Genomic DNA, 13,269 nt, shown 5'->3' with positions numbered 1-13,269 from the left:
CAGAACCCATCGGCTCAAATGTAAACTTCAACAAAGATGCGCTACGAGACAAAAAACTTGAATATTTTGCGCATAATATCCATCTCGCTTCCGTTTCCGTTGTTGGCCCAAACTATCAGTGGAGGACACACCCATTCTTGTTTAGTGGTATGTATCCCTCTTGACAGTCGTTATCAACTGATTTTTGCATTAAATATACATATATTTATCTCTTTATGCACACAAAATCCATATAGTTGCATATATCTGTCTACTTCCGCTAAAACGATGCAACGTGTTAGCAATGAGGTCTACTTTCATTTTGACCCCCTGTGACTTGTTTACTCAAAACAAAGAGGAATCATTGCATAAGTTGGTAATTTGATTAAGATTAACTTAAGAATGTCAAAACACCAGTTGCCTTTGCTATTACATGTGTTTTATGTCCATTATTAACTATATAATTATCAGGGATGAATCTAGGTTGGGACCCAGGGAATTCACTGATTAACGTTATATTGTTATGCCCATCTTCAAAACGAGGAATAAAAGATAGCATTACGGGAATAACAAATGCAATAGGACATGTATTCATAATTAAGAAATATGTGGCGTAAAAAATATTTCTTTCATTTTTAGATTAAGCAAGAGAGTTGTTCTCAAACTTGTACATTGTAGGTCAATTACTGGTGTGAAGTGATGGGTTGGCAAACTGTATGCAGCATTCTTGGAGCCCCACTGGGATTTGCCTGTTTTCTTTATTTTGTCTGGACTCAAAAGAGTAGAAAAAAGATAGCTGGAAAAACTGTCCTAATCACTGGGGCAAGCTCAGGCCTTGGAGAAGGTTAGGCTACATACTTACAGTTCACATAGGAATCTTAAGTACATCTACTATAAAAATTGATGAAGCATATTGTTTATTTTCCATGAACTTTTGTATAACAGGCATTTACTAATGTACCAATTGAATTTCAGTGTGAACATTTGTTTATTTTAAATATATCAATGTTAGCAATGCATATTTTAGTCATATCAATGTTAATAAGACAGATTACTTGCATTGGAAACAACATTAACCATTACTAGGGTATTAAAAAAGTTAAGAAAATGCTCTCAAATTTTATCATCAAGACAAATAGGTCTATTTTAGCAGACATAACTGTTTTTGCTGAAGCAAAAAAAAAAAAAAAAAATCATGAATGGTCATGCACAAATACCTTTGATGTAACATGTATTGCAGCAACTATTCAATTAAGAGATATTCATACTGCTGCATGCAGTTTTTATAATACATATACAGAAAACTGTCTAATCTACCACCTCTATATAAAGCCATCTGCTTAATTAGATCAACTTCCCAGTATCCCAAATTATCAGTTTCAACACAATGTGCCCTGTGTATAAAGACTAAATGGCTATAAAGAGTTAAAGACAATCTTTTCTATGGTCCCCTAAGTAGTTTTTATGTATAGACTAGTTTGACATTATACCAATAAGGATATTGAATATTTACTCATTTGTCTCATAAACTTTTGTTTACCAGGAGATCTTTTTCTATGGTTTTCAACTGATTTTTTTTAAACTTGATAGCTGTAACCATCACATATTGGAGCTGTGTTTCCATAGTTATAGCACTTAACATTATTTACTAAAGTTCAGTCTTGTAATTTTGGGGTACCTTTCAAGAACTTTCTGTATTTTCTCAAATTCCTCATACATTTTATATGAAACCATTAACAGTAATGATAATTAATAATACTTCAAATACAGATATTGTTTTTGTGTTTAAATAGATAATTTGGCATGGAAAGCTGTTTATTGCTATGCATCAGTAAAACAATTGGGTTGACAAGTCTCAAATGCATTCAATGAAGTAAATGTATGTTTGAAAATAATATATCTAAAATATACTTTTCCGACAAATTACAGATTGACATAATAACAAAACCATAAAAAAGTAACTTATTTTTTTCATCCATTGATGATGACAATCACTAGCATGTGCCAAGGAATTCCACAAAGCTGGCTGCAGAGTGGTACTGGTTGGCAGGAACAAATCTGAACTGGACAGGGTCAAGGGTGAATTGTTACAACTTAAAAAGGTTTGGTTTTTATTTTGCATACAAATCATTTTGCATACAAATCATAGCAATGAAAATCAAACTGAGATTTCAAACACTTGGTAACTTAGTCAACACTTGGAAAATTAAGTTAGGTGTATATTTGAATGTTAAGTGCGGTCTTCAAGCTCTACAAGTCCAAGTTAAAGAGCTTCAACTAGACTTGATTATGATCTCATAACTTCATTTTTTTATTGAAAATATAATACAATGTTTTTAAAATAAATCATAAAAAACAATAAAAGGTTTATTTTATTTGTGTAAATCATAAATATGCATGTATTGTGTATGAATATTTATTAGTAACTAACAATGAAACAGGATTACTTGGTGATATAATGAAATTTGTTACTAGCCAACAGATGATGTTAAACCAGCCATATTTCTGATGGATCTAAGCGACCTGAGCAGCCTGGCAGGTCAGGTAGATGAAATGGTCAGACAGGTGGGACCCATTCACATTTTGATCAACAATGCAGGAGTCAGCTCTCGTGGTCAAGTAGAGGACACCATCATGTGTGGATGCTTTTATCAAGGTCATGACTATCAATCTGTTTGGTCAAGTAGCACTTACCAAAGTCAAGGTCAAATGTCAGGCAATCAAAAACAGTAGTTTGATTTATCAATTAGATATATTTTTTCAGAATAAAACAATACTAAGGCTACAAAGTCACCATTTTCAGCCATTTTGCCAAATTTATTTTCAGAAGTTATTTTGCATTATCAATAGGAAAACGGCTGTTCTTTCTAAATCAGGAAGAAAAATTGGGGTCCGTTTGCTTACTTTTTTCCTCCATTTAAATTTTTGTTATTTTTCAGTATTTTAGAGTAAAAAATAAAAGTCCCCAAATTACCATTAAATGTAAAAATAAAGTCACAAAAGTGTATCAATACACATATTAATGCTCAATATTTTAATTACTACGAACCTAGTAACAATTTGCAGCAAAAATTAGCTCAATACAGCTAAAAATGGTGGCGCAGTGATGATTTAAGTAAAAGCAATTTCAGTAAAAAATGGTAAAAACTGTGGCTCTACTTGAAGCGAAAAATGGCACACAATTTCAAAATGGCCACCAATTGGGCCATTTCTTAAAATCCCCGTATAAAAAATTCCCCTAACAATAGAAATGTAATTTTTTGACAAAATTTGCATCTGGCAACTTAGTACAGATACTGATAAATTGTATTTGAAAATCTCAAAACTTCTTTGATCTATGTTGAAATGAGACTTCAACGGGACTGAAACCTCAGAAGAATACATCCTTAATTTAAACATGTTTTATTTGCCTTTTTGGTATTTGACAAAAAGTATTGGGCACAAGTTCTTTCAACTTATGGATAAGCCCTCTCCAAAGAGTTGCTTGATGTTACTAGAGTTCATTTATTATATACTTAAGGTCATTCAATGTCATCAAAGGTCATTCAGCATCACTGGAATTCATTCAATATCAATAAATATTACCTTGTCACTCTGTTGGTAGATGTCACGAAAAGTCATCAGTAGATATTACCAGATGCCAGTCTAAAACATTGCAGTAGTCATATATGTTATATTGAATATCTCTCTTTTTGAAATATCTTACTTTTGCTTGTCTTACCACATTTAATACTTTAGATAATTTATTCTAAAGTAATTTACAGTTCACTCTTTATATAAGAAATATAATTCACAGACCCCAATGGCCCATCAGTGGTCAAGTCATTGATATAATATAAGTAAATGTAATTCTGTACTTATAATTATGATGTACTACGGTACATTGTTTTCAGCTATTCTGCCCCACATGATATCAGCAGGAGAGGGCTCCATTGTAGGGATCAGCAGTATCCAGGGTAAAATTGCCATCCCCTATAGAGCCTCCTGTAAGTACAGCTTTAGGTCATACAGGTAAACTAAGATCAATCGTGGTATTTCTGTAAGTACAGCTTTAGGTCATACAGGTAAACTTAGATCAATCATGGTATTTCTGTAAGTACAGCTTTAGGTCATACAGGTAAACTAAGATCAATCGTGGTATTTCTGTAAGTACAGCTTTAGGTCATACAGAGCTTTAGGTCATACAGGTAAACTTAGATCAATCAGCTTTAGGTCATACAGGTAAACTTAGATCAATCGTGGTATTTCTGTAAGTACAGCTTTAGGTCATACAGGTAAACTTAGATCAATCGTGGTATTTCTGTAAGTACAGCTTTAGGTCATACAGGTAAACTTAGATCAATCGTGGTATTTCTGTAAGTACAGCTTTAGGTCATACAGGTAAACTTAGATCAATCGTGGTATTTCTGTAAGTACAGCTTTAGGTCATACAGGTAAACTTAGATCAATCGTGGACTTTCTGTAAGTACAGCTTTAGGTCAAATAGGTAAACTTAGATCAACCGTGGTATTTCTGTAAGTATAGCTTTAGGTCATACAGGTAAACTTAGATCAATCGTGGTATTTCTGTAAGTACAGCTTTAGGTCATACAGGTAAACTTAGATCAATCATGGTATTTCTGTAAGTACAGCTTTAGGTCATACAGGTAAACTTAGATCAATCATGGTATTTCTGTAAGTACAGCTTTAGGTCATACAGGTAAACTTAGATCAATCTTGGTATTTCTGTAAGTACAGCTAAAAGTCATACAGGTAAATTAAATATATTGCAGCATTTCTGTTTCATTTATTTTCACCTTTAAAGATTAAATGTCATTAACATATTTGCATTTCATTGCCTCAATTACTAAAGCTCTTTTAAAATATTTCTCTGTAATGATTCTTTTGTAACTACTCACGCCTTGGTTGCCCGGCATACCTAGAAGTATCCAACCTAGGATATAGGAACCTACAGAACCTTTACGAAAAGCAACGGTGTTGGCTCTAATCCTTGATCCTTCTCATGTAACAGATGCAGCTTCCAAACATGCCTTCCATGCCTTCCATGACAGTCTGAAGGCCGAGGTAGCCTACAGAAATATAGACGTGTGTGTGGTGTGTCCTAGTTATATCAAAACAAATATCTCCAAGAATGCAGTCACTGGGGATGGATCTCCGTATGGCGGTAAGTTTTGTTTTATACTTAGATATAAACTCTAATAGAAGATATACTTTCCTATTATAGTCTTTGCATGTTACAAAGTTACCTCCCTTGCAGGTAGGTATCAGTTGTTGCATCATTATTTTGTGAGCGCAGTACATGTTGTTTTCTCCGAAATGTATGACATTATGCTTGTAAACACATGACGTCACAATCAATACCTACCCACAAGGGTAAATAACTCTGAAACATGCAAATACAGAATATTTATATATATGTGGAACAACTGAAGACATTTTGAAAAATAAATACTTTTTAAAAATCTTTCTATTGAACATTAAAATGTTCCAAAAATAAACAACTTATATGTCACTCTTGACATTTTTGACTTCAATAGGACGGAGTTATATAAGTAGATTTAACGATTCTGATGCCTTGAATATGTCGGTTTTGAGATACCAAAACAATGTGCACAGTAGGGAATTACTATCAATTAGTCACACCTTTCGTTGATTGTTGTCATATTTTGATGCAATTTTTGTGATGCCAGATCACCGAAAGATGCGACTAAACAGCGGCAAATATTTTACCCACATCCTTTTGGTATCTTGAAACCTCCATATTGGCTGGATCATGTGTTTAATCTGGTGATTTTATTTCAGTTGAAGAAAAAGAAATAGCCAATGGGATGAAGCCAGAGTATGTGGCCCGACAGATCTTGTGGTCGGTGATAGAACGGCGAGATGAGGTTGTGTTGGGACCTTTACACCACAGACTCGCCATTGTGCTGAGAACATTATCTCCTTATATCTACTTTCTTATTATGAAACATCGTGCAAATTCCAGTAGGAAGCAATATGTGAAAAAGACCTGAAGCTATACTAAATAATATTCTATAAATCTATTAATGTATGTTTGTTAAATAAATATTGAAGAAACATGACTTTTGCCTGGTAAAATCTATCGTAATGATTACATCTCGAATTTACTTTTAAACATAGCAGTTTGACAGGATAGAGAAATTATGGCAAAATGAAATGGTATAAAGATGATCATAACTGACATCACAACATGTAATTTGGCCCAAATCAGGTGGTACAACAGCTAGGTTTAACCGGTAAAAAGTATCAGGTACCAACCGATATTGAAACTCCTGCATACTAGTGAAATTGAGACTTTAAAACAACGGGAGAGGTGCTTATAGCGATGGAACACCTATAAGGTTGAATACGGTAATAATGACTTAATTTTGATGAATTTTTTTTACACAATTTTATTTTTTGTTAAAATGTAACAATAATGAATGATTTTATGTAGAGTTGTAGAGCACTTTACTGATGTCTTTTAAAAAGTTTGTAACCAAACCATGTACAAAGAATTGTCATTCTACAAACATTTTGTAAACCTTCCACGCACAAAGTCCTGCAGCTGTCAGTGCCACTAGGTTGTGTAGAACTTTGCGTCTGTGGTCGTCTCGTCGAATCAACACAATAGGTGAATTTGTGGAAATATTGTGGAGGGGCAGTTTCTCAAGTCTGTGTACATTGTGTTCCACCTGGTATTTACAAAACGGATCAAACTGCCACGTAGCCGCATAGGTGCCCGCGAAGGTTACACTGACAAGTCCAAGTGGGAAGTAGATGTAGCTACGGTCAGGGTAACAGTACATACAGATCATAGAGCTCAGTCCCGATACTACAGATGTTTTATGTAGACAGTTTCCCACTGATATCCACCGCGCCGTCATGTCTCCAAGCTTGGACGACTCTATGATGATTGTCTTTGTATTAGCTAATGTAGCTTTCTCCAGCTCTCCCTCAACATCTCTTTCATTATCTCCATCCTCACCAGGCTCTCGTATTATAACAGTACTAGGTTGACCTTGGTTAGCCTTTTCTCTGCAACAAATAGAATTTAAGTTATATTGATGAACAGACCTAGAGGACATTAATGGATTATTGTAATACCTGTACATTTAAAGTTATTTCAAGGAAACTGTGTTCTTGTTGCATAACAATGTAACGTTACACAGGTACTAGACTACAATAAGGACAGGGTCATGTATATTATACAATTATGGCCCTCTGTGGAGGGATACATCTAGAATTGTCTCCCTGGAAAGAGTTATTTTCTCGAGGGCGAAGCCCGAGAGAAAATAACTCTTTCCAGGGAGACAATTCTAGATGTATCCCGACACATAGGGACATAATTATTTTATTATACCGAACAAAATCAAAAGAAAAAAAATCTCTGTTAAAAGAATCCATGAAGATATTTCCCAACAACAACGTTGTTAAATTCGTTGGGCTACAAAAAAATAAACAACAGCTTTGCCATTGTTGGTTGACGTTGCAGATGACGTCAACTTCCGGTCACGTGCGGAGCTTCCACGGGGTTATTTCCCTGGGGTTATTTCCCTGGGGTTATTTCCCTCGGGGGTTATTTCCCTGGGGTTATTTCCCTCGGGGGTTATTTCCCTGGGGTTATTTCCCTCGCCTTCCAATTCCGGGGAAACATCTAACTTATTCAATGTCATGTGATCAAGTTTAATCCAATCAGAACATTCTAAATAAAAGTGAGGTATAATAAACATTGTTGTGTATTTTGAGTTACAGTGATCATATAGCCCGAGACACTCTGGCCCTGACACCAGACTTAGATATTATGACAGATACATGAAGATGTCTGGTTTAGGGCCAGAGCTCGCTGCTATATCAAAACGTTGAATAAGCCGACATCGTTTGGTATCAGGCCAGGTCATCTCCGATTCAGACTACTTACAAAATATTACCACCGAGAATCGCTACTTACCTTGGTCTTTTCAACAAATGAATAATTTATCTACTCATATAGCCATCCATTTCATCACGCAAGCACGTTCTATTGTGTCAACACAGTAGTTTCTTTTCCGCAAATTTAAATTTCCCTCGTTGTTGCCATTTTCTCGTAGTATGCAAAATCATCTTTATAATCTCGACAGATTGCTATATTTGGGTAGATATAATATTCACATGTTGAATAGGCTAAGGTTAGTGGTGCTTCTTGGTGGTCAGTCTGAATCGGAGATGACCTGGCCTGATACGAAAAAGGTGTCTGCTTATTCCACATTTTGATATAGCAGTGCGTTCTGGTCCTATTAAACCAGACATTTATCTGTCATAATGTCTAAGTCTGGTGTCAGGGCCAGAGTATCTCGGGCTACAGTGATCAGTATATACACATATATCAGTCCAACGTCATTGGAAAGCCATATTTGGCTTATATAGATATATGGTAATATTTACATAAATGGTTAAAAAATATATGTGTGATTGCGTTAGTATATGTATATATAATAGTATTCCTAGTTTCTAGTAAGATATATATATGTAGCGGGATTGGACTGGGTCGATCATCGGTGACCAGGTAGCTCCGTCGGTAGAGCACTCGGCTAGTATTCTGAGGGTCCCGGGTTCGAATCCCGGTCTGGCCGCTACATTTTCTCCTCTCCTGTTACATATATCAGTAGTTGCACTAGGTTGATTGTTGAAATTTCAGGATGTAGTTCTTCCAGTAGTTGTTCAGTCTAGATCTGTGCTTAAAGATGTTATCAGAATAGATCTCTGATCCCTGTGTCAGCACCGCGTTATAAGTTTTGAAATTAGACGAAACGATTATTTTTCAAATTTCGGTGGAGGATTGGGAAGGGGGGGGGGTAATATGCACGTCAATTTATTACACGAGCAGATCTAAAGGGGAGACAGTGTTCTCTCGATACATATAGAATGTTCATTCTTAACGAGCCCGCTAAAGTTTGGTATATGGATGTCTAACTACCCTGACATATATATAGAGAGAGATTATAGGCCTAGGGTCCTTTCGGCTTTCGACAGTTTTCGAGATTTGAATTTGGCGGCGTTTGACCCAATCTTCAAATAATGTTATGGTGATTTTAATTTGATGTCTAAACAACCCAAACTAAAATGTTTATTTTACAATTATAAATATGAAATTATTTTCGAGATGTATGAGGGTTGATGTCAGTTACAAAACACGATAAACGTTTTGCTCAAAACAAACCTGCAGTTGATTGCCATTATGGAAGAGTTATACAAAGGGGAGCAACTCTTCTTTCCTAGTTCGGCAGACAGGGACACTCTGTCAAATGCCGAAGCATGCCTACCCATGCACGGCCACCAACAGCTTGTGTGTAGGTACGATTCATCAAATATTACAAGCATTGTTACACTAGTAAAAATAAAAACAAATTCATTGTACGTATTATTTCCCCTACAGTACATTAGAAATAAAAATACATAACTGTTAGATATGTGAAAAAGTGGGATTAAAAAAACTGAACGAAATGAACCGCTTCGTTTATAAATATATAAGAGTCGGAATTATGATAATGTTTATATTTTTAATTGATAAATGTTGGTTTTAAAAAATAAAATAAAATCTTTATGAACGTTGAAAATAAAATTAAATAAAATCGTTCTGAGCGTTATAACTAACGTTACATCTACATGTCATACGTACAATTTTACAATTTGATCAAAATTGTCATCATCCATTTAGGCCCTATGCATGTTAAGTAATAGGAGCATGGCTACCCAATATTGAGATTAAACAACATTCTTTGATAGTTAAATTTAGTCACAATTTCAATTCGTTTTTGTTATAGTACCATTTTACATCTTCTTTTTCATATTAAATGTATTTCCATTTATCATGATTAGTAAAGCATTTAACAAGGATTTTAGAGCAATTGGCGATTTGGCTAAAAGAACAGAATAGTACAACTATGGTGATCATACGTTATTCAATATAGAAGGACAATTTTCATTTATGAAATTGATTTCATAATCATTCACAAAATAAATAGACTATGCAAAATCGGCGACAGTATTTCGCCTTAAAAGAGCCTAATTTTGTTACGGAAATAATCTGATAAGAGTCTATATGACCATAGTACTTATCACAAGAAGTCACATTATCATACAATGATTTTATGATTTTCAATAACTCTGCATGGAATCATATTTATTTTTCTTTTGATTAACGTTTGGAGAACAAAAATCACTTCAAGTACATTTGAACAGAGATCTAAATATAATTACTATTTAAATCTCTGAATTGAACATGCTGTCTTTTCAAAACCAAACTGAGCGTCGACAACAATATAATCATCTTTATTCCATTTTAAAAGTCGTCTTTTCAGAACTGATGTCAATCATATTCCCATGTAAGTAAGCGAAGTTATTTCCCTGTAATTACATGTATCATTATTATCACCATACTTATTATAGATATGGTATAACTTAAACGTAACCACACTTCCGGGGAAAATCCAGAATCATATACTTTTTCAGAAAGTTCTATAATACAAGGAATACGAATATCCTCGAAATCGAAAAAAAAAAAAATAAATAAATAAAAAATAAGATTTTCACTACAACTTTTATTTCGTTTAAAGATGCTCCAACGCCGACAAAGCATAAACGATACCCATCATTTGAACAATAACTGATGTTTAATCGTGTGTATAGTGTCTAATTAAAACAAAATTTCATTTAAAATAAATAATTTACTCTTGGTGCATGCGCAATCAGTACTTCATTCTATATAGGACAAAGTGCCAAAGATTTTTTTTCGGGAAGCAATTAATTATTTTTAATATTTTATCTTAAAGAAAAACAAAAAGCTCAAAATTTTCAATAGTGGTAATGGTTACAACCAACCATGTTATAATTAGAAATATAGTTAATAACTTAAGGAATATACAATTAACCGTTTTAAGTGAGTAACAAATTCTCATTAATATCATTACTCAAAAACAATCAACATGCAAACCGTTACGCTTCAATCAACAATAATTAAATCATATATTTCAATAACGCTTCAAATCGATATGCTATATGGAAGTCATCGGTCAATGTTGCCAGGTTTACCAAAGGGGAACATATTGTGTGAAGGTCAGCAAGCGCTCACGAGACAATTAAATGTGTGTGCCACGTACACCCAAAGTGCATCTGAGAGTATCATATTCATTGATGGTAATTCGCATTGCGCAAATGGGATAGTATGAACATTTGACATATAGCATTCAACATAACTTGATTATTGTAACTGTGGTGACAAGTGTACATGTCCGAGAGTTTACAACGGTCAATCGAATGAGAACTATCTGGGTCCGACACAATAGAAATTGCCAGGTGTACTTTGTAATTTGGATACTCCTTGATATTTTTATGACAGCTTGCCTTCGAGTGATGGGGATTTGTTTCATTAATAGTAATGATTATTATGGTTCCAGTAATTTTTGTCCTGATTCCTGAAATAATTTCTAAACTTCAGATTTCTTGACTGACTGGATTTACTGTATAGTTTAAGCTTTACATGACGGCGACTATCGTTTAAATCTCAAACGTCGGATAAGCGTTGATTCCCTTGACAGATATATATATAGATCACAAATAGATACAAACAACGCGAGATGGTCCTATAGTCGCCACCATAATTCATCGAATAATCATAGTACCAATGTACTCAATAATCAGCTCAATTGATCCAGAGTTCAAGTATGATATGTATGAAAAATCCAAGTTGTACACCAAGGTGTCGCCATTGGTCCCCATTTTTACATTCTCGATATTCCAGGGAATACTATCATTGTACCCAGCCCTGGACTAAATCGTAGTAAAACTGAAAGCATTTCACGAGAAAAACTGACCAGTCACACAGGCATACAGAGATTTCATTTGGATATTAGAGAGAGGGACGCCCAACAATGCACCGTTTTCCCATTATATCGATGTACAGCACAGTACCATACTACCTGCTCCACTGATGCTGCACATAGAGCCTTCAGTTTTGCTATGACAGGGGTGGATATTACGATAGTGAAAGTAAGCGATGAAATATCAAGGTTGTCATTTTCTAAACCGTTATTCAATAAAGGAGATGCATTTACTTCTTTGTTCACAAATATCTCTTATTAATTAGATATTTTCACGTTAATGATGGCAAGTTGTTTTTTATATGGTACATCGTATATTATATAATGTCATGTTAATTGTTTTTTTATTGCCATTAGCTGTTATCAACGTTGTTACCACATCACAGATGGTCGAATCTCCGTCATGCTTGAACAAATAATTATATTATTAGTTCATAATGCGTTGTTCTTACCATTAAAACATATGTATATATATGCTATCTTAGATTTGCAATACTTTGACTTTACATATTAGGACAAACTATACTCGCTACTCCGTTCGAGTGGCACCATCGACGCCAACACGTATAGACTCAACCTGGCTATAAATTATGAAAATAATCAATTAAATTGAAATTGGTCTTTGTATCATGGTTATTTTTAAATCTAGTATTTGAATTCCATCGAGCAATTATAGAACCCGGTACCAGGAAGGCAGCACGACAATGAAGGTGATAACATCACACCTTGTCTGCCAGTATAGATAGACTGCATAGGCTGATGATCAAGATTTACAAATGTATATTATCGTTATTAACCGTGTTTTAAATTATAAAGGCGGAGAATGTAGTAAGAAACAACTTAATTTAATGGGATTATTTTCTATCATATACAGGTGATACAAACATATGGAAGTTAATAAAATGAAATATATTTCAAGATAACAGAAATCTGTAATTTAATTACAGTGTGTAAAATATGAAAGTTCTAACATCTTATGTAGATCAAACAAACAAAAATCATCCATCACTGTGTGGAATGAATATGAATTTGTTTGTGTGGATATATGCTAATTAAAGATTAAATGTTAACCTGTTTTAACACGATTTGTAGTAGACTAAAGCCAGATATTTCAGACAAAGGTCGGTGCGATCGATTGGATACATGTGCTATTTAACGGCAGCCGTGAGTAAGACAACACTAATGATGCTACAGGGAGATAGCTTGTGATACTAGCGAGCTATTTACCTACCGCCACAGTCACAGACTTGAGAAAACTAATATTCTGTTTGAACAAACATTTTTTTTTCAAAAACAGATTACGACACATTACTCCTTTACATGGCCCAGTTGTTATTTTCTAGGTTAATAGAAAACTGTATAAAATACAGCCATTCTCGTCTATCAGTACGCTAATAATTAATGACTATGAAAATAGAAGCATATTGATTGTA

General features: G+C 34.3%; 2 protein-coding genes across 2 annotated transcripts; one reads left to right on the top strand and one right to left on the bottom strand.

Moving 5' to 3' along the window:
* Window positions 1–29: 29 nt before the first annotated feature.
* LOC138323754 (dehydrogenase/reductase SDR family protein 7-like) lies at window positions 30–6,061 on the top strand. Its single transcript, XM_069268575.1, is given in 8 exon segments — window positions 30–147; window positions 658–823; window positions 1,978–2,081; window positions 2,455–2,613; window positions 2,615–2,678; window positions 3,873–3,965; window positions 4,990–5,142; window positions 5,781–6,061. Coding segments are annotated over 8 exon segments (1,062 nt in total). The 5' UTR covers window positions 30–36; the 3' UTR covers window positions 5,993–6,061.
* Window positions 6,062–6,373: 312 nt separating this feature from the next.
* Window positions 6,374–9,236, bottom strand: LOC138323755 (transmembrane protein 11-B, mitochondrial-like). The gene is made up of 2 exons (XM_069268577.1): window positions 9,178–9,236; window positions 6,374–7,016 (listed from the first exon to the last, which is right to left on the bottom strand). Exons 1-2 carry the CDS (start codon window positions 9,192–9,194, stop codon window positions 6,500–6,502), a joined length of 534 nt encoding a protein of 177 aa, XP_069124678.1. The 5' UTR covers window positions 9,195–9,236; the 3' UTR covers window positions 6,374–6,499.
* Window positions 9,237–13,269: the final 4,033 nt, after the last annotated feature.

Source organism: Argopecten irradians, chromosome 5 (genome assembly GCF_041381155.1).
Source record: "Argopecten irradians isolate NY chromosome 5, Ai_NY, whole genome shotgun sequence".
Lineage (NCBI taxonomy): Eukaryota > Metazoa > Mollusca > Bivalvia > Pectinida > Pectinidae > Argopecten > Argopecten irradians.
The sequence above is the reverse complement of the archived record's forward strand: the minus strand, read 5'-3'. Positions and strand labels throughout refer to the sequence as shown.